General features: G+C 44.2%; 2 protein-coding genes across 3 annotated transcripts in view; one reads left to right on the top strand and one right to left on the bottom strand.

Annotated features, from left to right (window-relative positions):
• The window catches only part of LRP11 (LDL receptor related protein 11), a 43,853-nt gene extending 42,180 nt beyond the window's left edge, over positions 1-1,673 (top strand). For both annotated transcript variants that reach the window (XM_049789350.1, XM_049789349.1), the window contains one exon: positions 1,298-1,673. In XM_049789350.1, coding sequence (XP_049645307.1) covers positions 1,298-1,452 — 155 coding nt within the window. In that variant the 3' untranslated portion in view covers positions 1,453-1,673. The remainder of the gene's footprint in view (positions 1-1,297) is intronic.
• Positions 1,674-5,343: 3,670 nt separating this feature from the next.
• The window catches only part of PCMT1 (protein-L-isoaspartate (D-aspartate) O-methyltransferase), a 48,739-nt gene continuing 36,778 nt past the window's right edge, over positions 5,344-17,304 (bottom strand). The window contains exons 7-8 of the mRNA XM_049789360.1: positions 14,807-15,023; positions 5,344-6,159 (exon numbers count right to left, since the gene is read on the bottom strand). Coding sequence (XP_049645317.1) covers positions 14,844-15,023 — 180 coding nt within the window. The 3' untranslated portion in view covers positions 5,344-6,159; positions 14,807-14,843. The remainder of the gene's footprint in view (positions 6,160-14,806; positions 15,024-17,304) is intronic.

Here is a 17,304-nt window from a genome sequence, read left to right as displayed (position 1 = left end):
TTGGAAACCTGGCTCCCTGTATGCAGGAGAAATAGTACAGGAGGGGTTAAGGCACTACTGGCCTTGCATGCTCTTGCCTATTTGTTCTCTATGGCCCACTCCACTTTTGGGAGGTCTTGTTGAGGATTTTTTTTTTTTTTTTTTTTGGTTTTTGGGCCACACCTGGCAATGCTCAGGGGTTACTCCTGGCTGTCTGCTCAGAAACAGCTCCTGGCAGGCACGGGGGGGGGGAACCATATGGGACACCGGGATTCGAACCAACCACCTTTGGTCCTGGATCAGCTGCTTGCAAGGCAAACGCCGCTGTGCTATCTCTCCGGGCCCATTGTTGAGGATTTTTAAGGGGTACCTGAGGCCATATCCAGTGGTATTCAGGGCTTGCTCCTGCCTCTACACGGGAATCACTCCTCGCAAGACACAGGGACCTTATATGGTATCAAGGATTAAACCTAGGTCAGCTGCATGTGTGCAAGACATGCTTCCTTACCTGCTGGACTATTGCTCTGACATGTTCATTCTTGTTTTAAAAGAGAATGATCATGGGACAGAGCAATAGCACAGTGGCAGGGTGTTTGCCTTGCGTGTAGATGACCCAGGACAGACCAGGTTCGGTTCCCAGCATCCCATATGGTCCCCCTAGCATGCCAGGAGCTATTTCTGAGTGCAGAGCCAAGAGGAACCCCTGAGCACTGCCGGGTGTGGCCAAAAAAGCAAAAGAGAGAGAGAATGATCATGAATCCAGAACTCTTATCTATGACCACAAAGTTTCCTATGGTCACGATCACATGACTTGCCTTTACAGAATGTCTGCTCCAGTTGGATGTACAGGTGATCTTGACTGCAATGTGTGTTCTTTTGCTTTTACAGATTTTGTAGATTATGATACAGTTCCTACATTTTTTTGGGGGGGAGCACACCTGGAGATGCTCAGGGATTACTCCTGGCTCTGTGCTCAGAAATTGCTCCTGGTAGGCTCAGGGGACCAAATGGCATGGTGGGATAATGGGGATCAAACCTGGGTCTGTCCCAGGTCAGCAAGGCAAACATCCTACCACTGTGCTATCACTCCAGCCCCAGAGTTTCTGTTCTAAAGAAGTCTGTTTGAAGCCTCACAAGCTATGTGCTCCCAGCTCAATTAACCTCTGTACCTCAGTTGACCTGCAAAATTGTGGCAATACAAATTCTCACTTGCTAGGACCTCCTTGAGTTAATAGACTTTGCAATGGATTCGAAGAGCTACTCAGACCCCATAGCTCTTGTTGTCAGCACTGACCTGTCCATTTCTGTCCTCTCACAGGTGCTGTGCTGCCCCTGGCCCTGGGATTGGCCATTACTGCTTTGCTGCTTCTGTTGGTTGCTTGCCGACTCCGACTGGTCAAACAGAAGCTGAAGAAAGCTCGGCCCATTACATCAGAGGAGTCTGACTATCTCATCAACGGAATGTATCTCTGAGCAGCATTGAAATAGCTGGGCGGCCATGACAGTGCTCTTATAATTCATACAAACACTGGGCTCTAGACCTTGATGATTTTTTTTTAATTTGGCCTGGGAAAGCCATTTAAAACCCAAAAGGTTCTGCAAATCTGTGTTTATTGTTTTTCCTTAGGAGATATAAAAAAATATTTTGAGATTTAGAAGTCTGTATGATTAAAGAGAACTATAATTCTGGATCATGTAAGCTGTTCTTGGAGAAAGATTTCTAATTAAGAAAAGATTCAAAAAAAAAAAAAAAAAAGAGAGAGAAAAGATTCAGCATCTCTAGAGGTGGCCTTTAAACTAGCCAGTGTCAGTTAGCTCTTGGTTCCTAGCAGCCAATCAATCCTCAGCAACCATGGTTCTTCTAGCCAATGAAGCACCCAACTCATTCCCTGTCCTTCTCCCTTCAAATCCCACTTGTGAGGGGGCTAGAGAGATACCACAGCAGTAGGGCATTTGCCCTGCATGTGGCCAACACGGGATGGACCCAGTTTCAATTCCCAGCATCCCATATGGTCCCCCAAGCCTGCCAGGATCGGTTTTTGAACACAGAGCCAGGAGTAACCCCTGAGCATTGCCAAGTATGATCCAAAAACAAACAAATAAAAACAAACCCATTGTGAGACTGACACCATCAATGAGAGGTCATCCATGGCAGGAATATTTAAATTATACCCCTTCTGAACAGGTGGCCAGAAAGTCTTCCAAGGTCCTATTCAGTTGACATCATCTTGGCAGCTAGCTCATGACGGTATCACCTCTATGTGGGGAAAAATAAGCCTTGAGCCTGAAAATAAACCACAGACCTGGATTACATGGTCATATAGTGATAAGGAAATCAAGGTGGAAGCAGAGCGCCTGGAAGGTCACACTTTGAACAAAATGAACAAGATCGGCACCTTCTCACAAATCTAACACTGCTTGAGGGTCTCATGCATATGGGCAACAGTTTCCAAGTGCTTGGTGTAGTATGGAAGACTTAATGGAGAGCGGGGGTGGAGGGGGCAGTAAATTCCTGGCACCGACTTCTATGAGAATGTTATGTTTTAATATCAGGTTCTTTCAACCAATGGAATGAACCACTTTCCCCCATTTTGTTTTGTTTTGAGGCCACACCCAGATGCGCTTAGAGGTTACTCCTGGCTCTGCCCTCAAAAATCACTCCTAGCAGGGGCCGGAGAGATAGCATGGAGGTAGGGCATTTGCCTTGCGTGCAGAAGGTAGTTTGAATCCTGGCGTCCCAGGAGCGATTTCTGAGCATAGAGCCAGGAGTAACCCGAGCGCTGCTGGATGTGACCCAAAAACCAAAACAAACAAACAAACAAAAAAAAACCACTCCTAGCAAGCTTGGGGGACATAGGGGATGCCATGGATCAAATCCGGGTCCATCCTGGGTTGGCAGAAGGCAAACACCCTACCACTGTGCTATCGCTCCAGTCTCACTTTCCCCCATTTAAGTTTTTTTTTGTTTGTTTTTGTTTTTGTTTTTTTTTTTTTTTTTTGGTTTTCTGGGTGTTAAAATACTGTAGGGAAGATGCTCCTAATCTCTGTGTACAATATTCCTTAAATAAAATGTATTTTCATAAGTTTTTTTTTACAACTTTTTAATGTAAGATGCTATTACACTGTTATTTTTACCTATATTTAATTTAACAAGGCAACCCTATTTTATCATAGGGGCAAGATAGGTTCAGAGAAGAATAAAGGCCTACAAAATATAGCAAAAGGTCTGAGTAGGACTTTTAAAAAACATATAAGGGGCCAACCCAGGACAGAAGTTGGTTTGATTCCAGGCATCCCATCTGGTCCCCCAAGCCTGCCAGAAGTGATTTCTGAGTTACAAAGCCAGGAGTAACCCCACCCCCCAAAAGTAATATTCAGGCTCATTGGAAAACTACATTATCCTCCAAATAGTCTCCTAGTTTGGATTACATTTTCTTCTTTTTGGTTTTTGGAACATACCAAGTAGTAGTCAGGGAAACTCCTGGCAGTGATGAGACCATATGGGATGGCAGGGAGTGAGCCCAGGTCGGTCGTTTGCAAGGCAAATGCCATACCCACTATGCTATTGCTCCAGCCCCTGGTTTACTTTCTGATGGGATACTACTACTTTGTTCCTAACAGAGTTAGCTCTATTATCGGTATTTTCTGGAACCCGGATTACTTTTTTTTTTTTTTTTTTTAACAAATGTCAGTGTTAAAACTTAATGAGAGGGGCCAGATAGCATGGAGGTAAGGCGTTTGCCTTTCATGCAGAAGGTCATGGGTTCGAATCCCGGCGTCCCATATGGTCCCCCGTGCCTGCCAGGAGCAATTTCTGAGCATGGAGCCAGGAGTAAACCCTGAGCACTGCCGGGTGTGACCCAAAAACTACAAAAAAAACAAACAAACAAAAAAAAAAACTTAATGAGAGGGGCTGGAGCAATAGCACGATGGGCAGGACGTTTACCTTGCACACAGCTGATCCAGGTTTGATCCCCTGCATCCCACATGACCTCCCAAGCCTGCCAGAAGTCACATCTGAGTGCAGAGCCAAGAGTAACCTGTGAGCACTGCAGGGTGTGCAAAAACAAAAACAAAAAGCTCTAGCATGGCTAATAAAAAAAAAAAGTTTTGTTTTGTTTTGTTTTGTTTTGTTTTTTTTTGGTTTTTGGGCCACACCCGGTGACGCTCAGGGGTTACTCCTGGCTATGCGCTCAGAAGTCGCTCCTGGCTTGGGGGACCATATGGGACGCCGGGGGATCGAGCCGTGGTCCGTCCTAGGGTAGCGCAGGTAAGGCAGGCACCTTACCTTTAGCGCCACCGCCCAGCCCCATAAAAAAAAAAAGTTTAATAAGAAGTTCTAAGTAGGGGCCGGAGAGATAGCATGGAGGTAAGGCTTTCATGCAGAAGAGCGGTGGTTCAAATCCCGGCATCCTATATGGTCCCCCGAGCATGCCAGGAGCAATTTCTGAGCGTAGAGCCAGGAGTAACCCCAGAGTGCTGCCAGGTGGGCCCAAAAACCAAAATTAAAAAAAAAAATCAAATTCTAGAACTCTTAGGTAAGAGCTAACTGTGAAATGAATACAAAGAGAATATTTCAACTCGACACCTTTGAGACTCATCCTCAATCACACTGATAAATCTTTTTTTTTTTTTCATAGAAGACACGTTTTGCTTTGCTTTTCTGCCCTGTTCTTTCCTGACACTGAGTTCATTTGCTCAACTGACTAACACTTACTGGGCACCTTCAAGAGGCAAGACAGACCTACTTCGACCCAAGGGGGATGAGAACTGAGGTGCAGTTGTCTTCAGGAATCGTTGGGTCCAGAGACAGCGCAGCAGGATGTGTACAGGCTTTTCATTTGGGACCAGGGTTCAGTGTCAGGCACTGCACTGAGCCAGGGTGAGCTTTTCAGTACCGTAAGGTGTGGAAACACTCCTCCCCAAGCAAGCAAGCACAGGTACAACTGCACAGTACACTGTAGATGGGTCTACTCGGCAGAGAAAAGTTCGTTTTGGAGCTTCACAGAGCTGTGCTCGGGCTACTCCTGGCTCAGTGCTCAGGGGTCAATCCAGTGCTGTGTGAAGAACCAACCCTGGATCCCGGGTTCTGTTATGCAAACCATGTACTCCAGCCCTTTGAATGATCTCTGGACCCACGGAAGCATGGGGAGTGGGGGCAGGGAGCTTGAGAGGCCTGGGCCCCTCTAGGCGATCCTCAGCCACCCAGTCTAAAGCATCTGGTGATGCACAGAGGGTCGTGTGGACTGCCCGCACAGAGGCACACATTCCTTAAGCCTGTACCATCTCCTGGCCGTGGGAGACTTGTCCCCTTTGCCATCATGTGGTGCGAGGTCATGCACTCACGTGAATTTACCACCAAACACCTCTTTATAGTTTTTAATTTTATTTGGCAAAGCAGCACTGCATAAACTGTTCAGGAACTAGGACACAGCTGACACAGCATGTTAAAAGTCAGGTACAGTATCAGCAGCCAGGTTGAAACAGGAAGAGAAAAAGAATACTCAGCTAACAGAGTCTATCGTTTATAATTGGGGTGGGGCGGGGGAGGAAGAGCCATGTCAGTTATGTCCCTTCAAGCAGCTGCAGTGTTCTAAGGGACACCACCTGCCACCTTAAGGTTTAATATTTACAAATGCTGAGCTACCGGAAGGTAACGAAGAAGCTGATTGTATCTACAACATGCGATTCTATGGATACCACATCAAAAGCTTTAAAAAGAAAGCTCGTCTCTAGTTTCTTAGTAGCATCTACAGATGTCCCAGTCCAAGACTCTGAACTTGTGAATGGTGGTGCTAAGGTGATGGGAAGAGTCTGACTTCAGTTCTTACCGGAACAACTAAGTGTCTGGGTAAAGCAGGTCCTCAAAGATCAGTCCACAAGCCTAAGTTTTCACGGTGGAGCACATCTTCTCATGGCATTTCAAAGTAAAATGTGGGCATGTTAAAGGATACGCAAATCTATATTCCGCCTCCTCCCACCACTGTGGCTCCCTTGCCTCTTTAAAGAATTAGATACTCTACAAAAACCAGACAATCGCATGCTGAAAATAAGAGTGTGACAAAGTCCAAAACAAGCTGTGACGCTGTTGTTTTTCAGAAAGCTCTGAGGACTGAGATGAGCAAGATCCACTGTAATGTTTGATACTGGTCAAGCTGATGTGGCTTTTACAGTTCATCCCTGGGGGAGGGAAAAGAAAGAAATACATAAACAGGAGTTACAGACCGTGATGCATGGCTTTCTAGTCGTTCAGATATCACGATTACTTCACCAGAGGTAAGCCAAGACAAGCAATGAAAACAAAAGAAAAAGAAAAAGCAAACAAGTCAAAGCAAAAATAAGTTTAAAAAAAAAGTCTGCAACTTCATCTTTCACTGCAGAATAAACTAGAAAACCTGAAGGGCTCGAGTTCTTTATTGTTTCATTCTGGAAAAAAAAATCTTTCTTCCTTCAAGCCTAAAGAGTTGGAAGTCGGAGAACTTGACATATAGGGTCTTGTTACGCTATGTACTACAAAAATGACCGCTTGAAAAGTAGAATTCAAGTAAATTATAGTCACATTCACAAAAGTGGACCAAAAAAAATTAAACTCTTACTGCTAGTGAGAGGAAGAAAGACAAAAATTGTTTAGAGGGACTGGAGCGATAGCACAGTGAGTAGGGCGTTTAATGCCTCGTGTGCGTCCAAACAGGTTCAAGCCTCAGCATCCCATACAGTCCCTTGAGCCTGCCAAAAGTAATTTTTGAGTGCAGAGCCAGGAGTAACCCCTGAGTACTGCCAGATGTGCCCCCACCCAGCCAAAACAAAAATATAGAGAAAATAGGTATATGATACCTTAGTAACTGACAGAAAGTGGGGAGTGGCAGCTGGGGCAATAGTATAGCAGGTAGGATGCTTGCCTTGCACCTGGCCAATCCAGATTTGATCCCCAACATCGCATATGGAGCCCCCCCCCCCCCAGCATGTCAGGAGTGATTCCTGAGCACAGAGCCAGGAGTAAGCTACCACTGAGTGTAGCAAGGGGTGGAAGTCAACCGCCAGACAAAAAGCCTAAAATTTCCACATCTGAAGATAGTAATCTGAATGACAGAAAATTATTAAACACTCAAGTCCTTTAGGAATGAAAAGTCTTTGTGTGTCACAAGATCTCAAATGAGTCAGGAAAAACATATATAGGCTTACACATGCTTTTCTATACAAAGAATGCGAAGGGACTGGAGGGAGGGCAGAGCACATAAGCTGCTCACCAGAAGCCCACGTTCAATTCCTGGTACCAAATAGTCCCCCAAGCACCACTTGGACTGATCCCCAAACTAAGAGACCCAGAGCACCATCAGGTATGGGATCCCACAAAAAAAGAGGGAATGACCAAGTAACTGTAGAAAGATGTTAATAACTGATTGACTAGTTATAGATTGGTAACGCCAGGAAAAGACTCAGAAACTCTGTGTACCAGTTTTGTACCTTGTTTGTAAAACACAAAAATCAAATGGTTTAAGAGGTCTTAAAAATCTATTTGTAAGATAGATAGGGAACTAAAATTTCCCTGGTTAAGTGCTACACTAAGGGATTGGTGGGAAAACTGCTTTCATTTACACTGAATTTCGTATAGTGTGTAAGAGAAGCTGCCGTGTTTTGTTTGTCTGTTTGTTTGGGGAAGTCAGACACGGCTGTGCTCCGAATTTACTCCTGGCTCTGAGCTCAAAGATCGCTTCTGGTGGGGCTCAGTGCATCCTACATGGCACTGGGTGTCAAAGCCGGCTTTGTGGCATGAGAGGCAAGAACCTTACCTGCTGTACTAGCTCTCTAACTACCAACAAGTCTTTTTAAAATACCACTCCCCGGGGGCTAGAGCAATGGTGCAAGCAGTAGAGTGTTTGCCTTGCATAAGGTTAACTTATCAACCGCACTTCGATTCCCCGGTGTCCCATATGCCTCCCAAGCCAGGAGCGATTTCTGAGAGCATAGCCAGGAGTAACCCAAGCACCATTGGGTGTGCCCAAAATTAAAAACAAAGCACTTTCGAACTGCCTGTTATAAAATACTGCACCGTCTCTTTCATGATTAGTTTTTCTCTTCAGTGTACTTTTCTAAATAATAGTTTTGGGATTTGTTCTGGCTTTTGTTTTGGTTATGTGGTGCCAGGGATTGAATCCAGGACTTTACACATGCAAGGCAAATGCTCTACCACTGAGCTACATTCCCAGCCTGTCTTACAGAACAGCTTTGATTTAAATCATATGATCATTAAAATATTTCACCTGCAAAGGGTTTGCTTGCATAGTGTCTATTCATAAATTAAAATCTCTGTGCTTGTGAAAATCAATTGGCAACTGATTTATTAAATATGATCCACATTTACCTGTAGCAAGGCATTACAGATATTGTAAACAAAACTTAAGCCCTATCAATAGTATATATAAATATGTATAATATCCTTTTAGTTAAAAAAACTTTTTTAAAGAAAAAATAATAACTCTCAATAAACCGGGAATAGGGGAACATACCTCAATATAACAAAGGCCATATCTGACAAGCTAACATCACACTCAACGGTGAAAAGCTGAAAGCTTTTCCTGTAAGAGCAGGAACATGGGAGGGGTACTCATATACGTCACTTGTATTCAACATAGTACTTGAAGTCCTAGCCAAAGTAATTAGGCAAGATAAAAAAAAAAGATGAAAGGCATCAAAATTGGAAAGGGAAGAATATCACTCTTTTTTGTAGATAACATGATATACTAGATTTAAAAAAACTCAAAAGACCAGCCCAAAAACTTAAGAACTAGTAAATTCAGTTAAGTTGCAAAACAGTCAATACACAAAAATCTACTTTGTTTCTGTACACAAGTGATGAACTATTAGGCAAATTTTTAAAAACACATTTAGAACTTCATAAAAAGTAACAAGGTACCTAGAAATTAATATATCCAAGGAGGAATAAGATCTATATTCCAAAGAAGTTATGGTACTGGTAAAAGAAACTATAAAAAAGTCCTATGATCACACATCAGAAAAAAACTAGCATTGCTCAACAATCCATACTACCCAGAGTAATTTACTGACTGAAGGCAACTCCTATCAAAATTTCATCGGCATTTTCAACAAAATTGGAATAAACCTAAAATGTAAATGGAACCCTATGATAACGAAAGTAATCCTAGGAAAGGAAAAAACGTGAGATATCACAGGACTTTCCATCAGTAAGCTGCAGTAACCAGAACAGAGAACCCAGGAGCTCATTCACACTTACATATGCCAATCAATTAAGAAACCACAAATTACAGTGGGCATCTGCAAAAAATGATGCTCAGAAAATGGCCAGTCATATATAGAAAAATTGAATGAAGGGGCAGAAAGAAAGCACAGTGGTAGGGCATTTGCTTTGCATGCGGCCAACCCAGGAAAAATGGTGATTCGATTCCTGGCATCCCTTATGATTCCCCGAACCTGTCAAGAGTAATTTCTGAACACAGAGCCAGGACTAACTTAAGTACAGCTAGATGTGGCTCAAAAACAAAAATAAAATAGGAGGGGAAAAATATGTGACACTGAAAAGGAAAAAGTTCCCCAACTGATATGGCTCAGAGAGTTGAAGCATATGCTTTGAATGTAGTAGCCTCAGGTTTGAAACCAACCGAAAAGCAGCATGGTCCCCAGAGTACCATTTGGTATGGCCACAAATTAAAAAAAAAAAAAAAAAAAAAAAGCTGGGGCCAGAGCAAAAGCACAACAGGTAGGGCATTTGCCTTGCACATAGCTCACCCAGGTTCGATCTCAATCCCCAGCATCCTATTATGTACCCTGAGCCTGACAGGACTGATTTCTGAGTGCAAAGCTACAAGTAATCTTTGAGTGCTGTAAGGTATGGCCCAAAAAACAAAAACCAAAAAAAAATAAAGTAAAATAAAGGGTTGTGTGTATATGTGTGAAATAAATAAAGGCTGGGTGGGTTGGTATGGGTGTGTGTATGTGAACAATAGCAAAGCAAGTAGGGCATTTACCTTGCATGCAGCCAACCCAGGTTTGATCTCCAGCATCCATATGATCCCCGTGTGTGTGTGTGTGTGTGTGTGTGTGTGTGTGTGTGTGTGTGTGTGTGTGTGTGTGTGTGATTAACACCTGACCACAGCTGGATGTGCCCCACCTACCCAAAAGAAAGGGAGGGTGGAGCAATAGCAAAGAGGGTAGGGCATTTGCCTTGCATGCAGCTGACCCGGGACTGACCTGGGTTTGGTCCCCAGCATCTCATATGGTCTCAAGGCTGCCAGGAGTGATTTTTGAGCACAGAGCCAGGAATAACCTGAGCACCACAAGATGTGGCCCAGAAATTTAAAAAAAAAAAAAAAAAAATTGGGGTCCACACGGTGACAGATGAACAGCTTTTTGTTTGTTTGGTTTAGTTTTGTGGTCACACCCTGAAATGCTCAGGAATAACTCCTGGCTCTGCACTCAGGAAGCACTTGAGGTAGCCACAGATTGAACCTTGATCTGCCTTCCCTCCCTGTGCAAGGAAAACACCTTCCCCATTATATAATTTCTACAGTCCAGGAGCTTAGCTTTGATTACAGCTCACCTGGGTTCAATCCTCATAGGGTGCCCCTAACATCCTCAAGAGTATTCCATGATACCAGAACCAGGAATAAGCCCTGGGCATAGCAAGGTATGCCCCACTCTCCCCAATTCCCCAAAAAGAAAGAAAACCAACATAGAGCTCAAAGGTGCATTTTTGCATGTGGAAGGCTTGTTTTCCATTCCCAGCACTGGACCAGAATAGCTTCTGGCCACTGCTGTGTGTGAATCAAACCTCCACTCACAAAAAATTAAGTTTCTAGAGCTGAATACTAGCATTCAGTGTGAAAAAAAAATTTTTTTTCTACCTGTGCATAAATGAACCTGTGGTATCCTAATATTCAAAAGCTTATCACTTTCAAGTTAATTATTTCCCTTTTTTTTTTTTTGTTCTTGGGTCATTACCAGTAACACTCAGAAGTTGCTCCTGGCAGGCTCAGGTGACTTGGGATGCCGGGGATCAAACCCAGGTCCATCCTGTGTAAGGTACAAGGCAAACACCCTCCCCCTGTGCTATTGCTCCAGTCCCAAAAGATAATTATTTCCTAATGTTTTAGATTCTATCTAACTATGACTTCCTTGGAATGATTTATGCAGCTCATTTACAATTAAAAAGTGATATCCTAAATTTCTAGAGTTCTTTAAAATAGCAACTTACACCTATGTATTAACTACAGATAATAACTACATATTAGTTTAGTAGAGAACATAATTAGATATAATTATTAGGCTAATAGTTTTAAACAACTAACATACATTCTTTTTGGTTTGGGGATCACTCCTGGTGATGCTTGGGGGTGACTCCTGGCTCTGAACTCAGCAATCACTCCTGGTAGTGCTCAGGAGACCCGATAGGATATTGGATCAGCTGTGTGCAAGGCACACTACCTGCTGTACTATTGCTCTGGCCCAATCTTTTGTTTTGTTTCAGTTTGGTTTGGTTTTTGGGTCATAGTCACAGGCACTCAGGGGTTAATCCTAGCTCTGCACTCAGAAAACGCTCCTGGCAGGCTCAGGGGACCATACGGAATGCCGGGGATCGAACCTGGGACAGCCGAATGCAAGGCAAATGCCCTACCACTGCGCTATTGCTCCAGCCCCTGGCCCAATATTCTTAATTGAGAGTAAGTGAAAGGGAACAAGTGAAAGGGAGCAGCTCGGTGGCAGAGCATCTGCCCCTGTATGAAGCTGCTGAGCCCATAAATTCAACCCCACAGAACTGTCCCACAGGCCTCTCATGTGATAACCCAAGCCAAGTGCCACAACAAAACATACAATCTCAATCAACTGTGTGTATCCCATAAAGCACCACAACCAAGATTGCAAGCTCTGAAATAAGTGTCTGACGGACATAATATTAACAAAAAGGGGGGCTGGAGAGATAGCATGGAGGTAAGATGTTTGTCTTTCATGCAGAAGGTCACTGGTTCAAATCCTGGCATCCCATATGGTCCCCTGAGCCTGCCAGGAGTGATTTCTGAGCATGAAGCCAGGAGTAACCCCTAAGCACTGCTGGGTATGACCCCAAAACCAAAAAAAAATATAATAATAATAATAATAATAATAATAATAATAATAATAATAATAATGACAATAACATAAAATAAAAAGGGGGCATGGATAGGAAAGGGAATTAATTACTTAGAGGAAAAAAATGTACAAATGAGGGGGCCAGGGATCTACCTCAGACACAGAGTACATGCATGAGGTCCCAGGTTGAATTCCTGCATTCCCTTAAGAGGAAGAGGGGGCCCGAAGAGATAGCACAGCGGTGTTTGCCTTGCAAGCAGCCGATCCTGGACCAAATGTGGTTGGTTCGAATCCCGGTGTCCCATATGGTCCCCCGTGTCTGCCAGGAGCTATTTCTGAGCAGACAGCCAGGAGTAACCCCTGAGCATTGCCGGGTGTGGCCCAAAAACAAAAAAAAAAAAAAAAAAAAGGGAAGAGGAAGAAGAGGGAGGAGGAGGAAGAAGAGGGAGGAGGAGGAGGAGGAGGAAGAGGGGCCAGGGTGGTGGCGCTAGAGGTAAGGTGTCTGCCTTGCCAGCGCTAGCCTAGGACGGACCTCGGTTCAGGAGGGACTGCAGTTCGATCTCCCAGTTTCCCATATGGTTCCCCAAGCCAGGAGCAATTTCTGAGTACATAGCAGGAGTAACCCCTGAGCGTCACTGGGTGTGGCCCAAAAAACAAACAAACAAAAAGAATAAATAAGGACTAAAGAAATATTACAGGAGTTAAGCTTCCTTGACTCCCAGAACCACATATCCGACCCCCAAGCCTTGCCAGGACTGATCTTAGGACAGAGTGATCTTAGCACAGAGCCAAGAGTAAGTAAGCCGTTAGCACTGCTGGCTGAAACTCAAAAAATTCTCCTCTCATCCCATGCCCCAAAAAGATAGAAAGGGAGGGGGTGACTCAAGCAATAGTAGAACAAGCAAGGAGCTTGCCTTGCATGCAGGTGACATGAGTTCAACCCCGGCATCCCATATGGTCCCCCAAGCACCACCAGGAGAAATTCTGAGATCAGAGCCAGGAGTAAATCCTGAGCACTGCCAGGTAAGGCCCAAAGCAAACCAAAAAAATTAAAACTATCTCTTGGTTGTTAGAAAATGTATTTAAATAGGAGAGACAGTACAGCAGGGATGGTGCTGGCCTTGAGGCAGCCAACTCAGGTTTGATTCCTGGAAATCCATATAATCCATCAAGTCCTGGCAGGAGTAATCCTTGAGAGCAGGGCCAGGAGTAAACCCCGAGTACAGCTGGGTATGATGCAAAAATGCAAAATGCCAACCGGAGGAATAGGAAGGTGCTTTTTTCCCCCCCTTTTTTTTGGATTTTCCTTTTATTTTGTATTTTGTTTTTGGTTTTTTTTTTTGTACCAGGGATTGAACCCAGATCTCACATATAGCAGGCAAGTGCTCTGCCATTAAACTACACTCCAGCCCTAATTTAAGTAGTATTCCCCAGGTTAGAGAAAGAAAACCACTATAATCACATTAGAAGAATAAAATGCGATGCCTAGTAAGATATCAGAAGTTGACAATCTGAATTTATTTAAAAGTAAAACTATTTTGAACAAATCGAATTCAACTCATAACCATATTACAACATTCATTCATTCCAAAGGTATCATTCTTTCCACTTTCCAGAAGACACAACCAAGGGTGATTAAACTTATAAACACTATTTTACTTATTAGTGAAGTAAATAACCTTAAAATAAGTACCTTTGTCAACTAAATTCTACAACAAGGACATTGTAAAGCCCTTCTTACTTTCACATTTAGTTCCAAGTAATCTGTAGTTAATTTACTCAGACTTATTTGCTGTCACTCCTTCCCACCAGAGGGACTAGGGTGGAGAGGGAGAAGGAAAGAAAGAAGAGAGATCTTGGCTTCAAATAAAATATTCAGATTATGCTAAAACATCAAACAAAGGTAGGCATTGCATTGATGAACCATGCAGAGCTGGAGATAATGCAGCATGCTGCTGGCCCTGGGGTGGGTTTGTGAGACCTGGGCACTCAGTGGGGAGGGCTTGCGGAAAAGTCCCCCCTCTCCAGGAACTTAGCTCAAGGCCCTGAAACATTGATGAGACCAGGAGAGCCCCACAGAACTAGGGCACATGCTTTGCAAGCAGGAACCCAGGTTCCGTTCCTAATTCCGAGTTGTCCTGAGAGCGGCATATGGGTCCAACTCACAGTGCCCAAAACATGGTGGATCTTTTCCACATATCTAAAATAATTGAATGCAAAACCAGCAGAGGGTCAGACATCGCTGACTCCAGCTGACAAGAGCAAAATCAAGCAGACAGGAAGAACTGTCTGTCTCCTGTGGAAATCTGACACCATCAAAATCTAGGTCAGGAGCACCTTTTCCTTTCTTTCTTCACAACGGAGAATGAGGGTCAGGAGGTGATAGCGTCCTTCCTTTCAGACTCAAGCCTTTGTTTCTGTGGCCAGTGAGCACTTGTCAAACTTATTTAAAAATGCAGCGTCAGTGGTTCATAACCAGATGCCCTTAGAAATGACTAAACTGGCTCAAAGTAGCTTTAAAAAAAAGAAAGAAAAAAAAAGTGTGCCATCCAAGTCTCACGTCCCTTCCCCAAAGATATGAGGTAAACCCAAAGACAGGCAGACATGCAAAAATGTGTCTACACTTTTAATGGAGCCGATTTTGGATGCTAAAATGGAGTGGCACAAGGGGGCAGCCGGAGGAGCAGCTCTCGAAGGTAATGCCTTAAAATCCACACCCTTTCACCTTGCGTGTGTGGAGGAAGAAAGAGCAGAAGAGAAAATCACTTCCACCTGGACCACTGCTTCTCTTTGTCTGTCAAAGGCACGTAGATGACGCCCATCAGCGGCTTCATTTTGACACTGCCATCCTGAAGCTTGTCATACTGCTCCAACATCTGGTTCCCGCCAGCGGGGCCCACGGGCAGGATCAACCTTCCGCCAGGCTTTAGCTGGTCTATGAGCTGAAAGAAAAAGAAGGAAGATGGAGCAAAGGTTACAGGAAGCTATTTCCCTCCCTAGAAAGCAACTCACGGTGTCCACAGACAGAAGCAGACACATCATTTGACTTTGTGCAGACATACTTTGGCCTTTAAATAATTACTTCACCACCTTGTTTGCCTAGCAATCTCCCCAGGACACTAGAAGGTGGAGTGTCCCTTCAGGTTCTATTAGAGAAGCTCACAACCGGCCACTTAGGAGCAGAAACTCCCTACCTGTGCCTGCCTTTGTTCAACTTGGGGGTTGGAGGGAAGAAGTGGAAGGACCATGTAGAAAACCAGCAAAGAAGCCATAATCTATAGTCTAGACCCAAGATGGCAAACCTATGGCACACGTGCCAGAGGTGGCACACGAAGGCCTTGCAGCTGGCACACGGGAAGGTCCACAATTAAGATATGAGGAGCATGCCGCATAGTTTTTAGATACTAAAATCTTGTTATTAAGGTTTAATTGACGTGCTGGCACTTTTGAGGAAATTCTTTGGTTTTGTGCGGCAGTTTGGGCACTCGGGCTCAAAAAAGGTTAGCCATCACTGGTCTAGACTCTAGTCTAGGCAATCACCGAGCCTGGTCCTACGACTGAACTTACGGTTACTAGTAACACAACCAGTGAAGAGAGACTAAACAATATCAGAATGTCCCAGTCAATAAAATGTTGAAGTGCCCTGTCAGAGGAATGAAGTATTACAGCTCACTGTGATTTCGGTAGTTAGTAAGTCTAATTTTTTCCCCCTCTCACTTTCTAGCACATCAATACTTCTAATTATTCTGAGCTTTTTACTAAAAGTCAAGGTTTGTCACTGGAAAACAGTCTTCCTGTCCCATCCCAATCTTGCTCCCCAAATTGTGTTTTTCCTTTGTTTTTGGGTCACACCCAGAGGGGACTCAGGGGTTCACATGGCTCTGTATTCAGGGGAATAAGCAGTACTGGAGATCAAACTCAGATCTCCCTCAAGCAAAACAGGCCCATGGCCCATGGAATTCTCAAAATCTCATGGAACACCAAAATCCAAATATTCTAAATCATTTTAATTGTTTCTTCTGGCATCTACCTTTCTTTCCACACTCCAACATTTCTTTTTTTTTTTTTTTTTGGTTTTTGGTTTTTGGGTCACACCCGGCAACGCTCAGGGTTACTACTGGCTCTACACTCAGAAATCGCATCTGGCAGGCTCGGGGGATCATATGGGATGCCGAAATTTGAACCACCGTCCTTCTGCATGCAAGGCAAACACCTTACCTCATGCTATCTCTCCAGCCCCACACTCCAACAATTCAATACTGTTGCGCAATGTGTTAGGATCACACATTTGATTCCAATGTTCACACACCAGAGACTGTGCCCTTCCTCGTTCAGAAGCCAAGGTTACAGTGCTGCCCTTTCAGTGCCCTTTGTTCGGGGGTCACAGTGACTAAGATCACATTCAGCTCCATAGGGTATGTCTGGGGTTGATCTCACTCTGCCAGGCGGACTCTAACCAATGAATCTCATCTTCCAGGCTCCACTCACTATTTTTTCTTCTCTAGTACTTATTTCTTTTTTGGGGGGGAGGGGGAGGGAGAGAGGGGGAGAGAGGGAGAGAGGGAGAGAGGGAGAGAGGGAGGAGAGAGGGAGAGAGGGAGAGAGTGAGAGGGAGGAGAGGGAGAGAGGGAGAGAGGGAGAGGGGAAGGGAGAGGGAGAAGGAGAGTCTAGTACTTATTTCTAAAACATATCTGGAACACTGAATCAGTTTTAGATATACAATATCATGACTTGTTGCAATATATCATCAAAACTGTCAAGACAGGGGGCCGGGCGGTGGCGCTAAAGGTAAGGTGCCTGCCTTGCCTGCGCTAGCCTTGGACGGACCAAGGTTCAATCCCCCGGTGTCCCATATGGTCCCCCAAGCCAGGAGCAACTTCTGAGTGCATAGCCAGGAGTAACCCCTGAGCGTTACTGGGTGTGGCCCAAAAACCAAAAAAAAAAAAAAAAACCAAAAAAAAACTGTCAAGACAGCTGAGTTCACATCCATGTACTTTACTAGCCCATTTACTGAGCTGAGCTTTAGCAGCACATTCACCTCTCAGACCTTTTAAATACACTATATATAGTTCATAGTCTATATTAACTACAGTTACCAGTTAGTCAATTATTATTTTTTTTTTTTTTTTTTTTGGTTTTTGGGTCACACCCAGCAGTGCTCAGGGGTCACTCCTGGCTCCAGGTTCAGGAATCACTCCTGGCAGGCTCAGGGGACCATATGGG

The sequence above is a fragment of the Suncus etruscus genome, chromosome 15 (assembly GCF_024139225.1).
Source record: "Suncus etruscus isolate mSunEtr1 chromosome 15, mSunEtr1.pri.cur, whole genome shotgun sequence".
Lineage (NCBI taxonomy): Eukaryota > Metazoa > Chordata > Mammalia > Eulipotyphla > Soricidae > Suncus > Suncus etruscus.
This window is presented reverse-complemented; position numbering and strand designations above follow the sequence as displayed.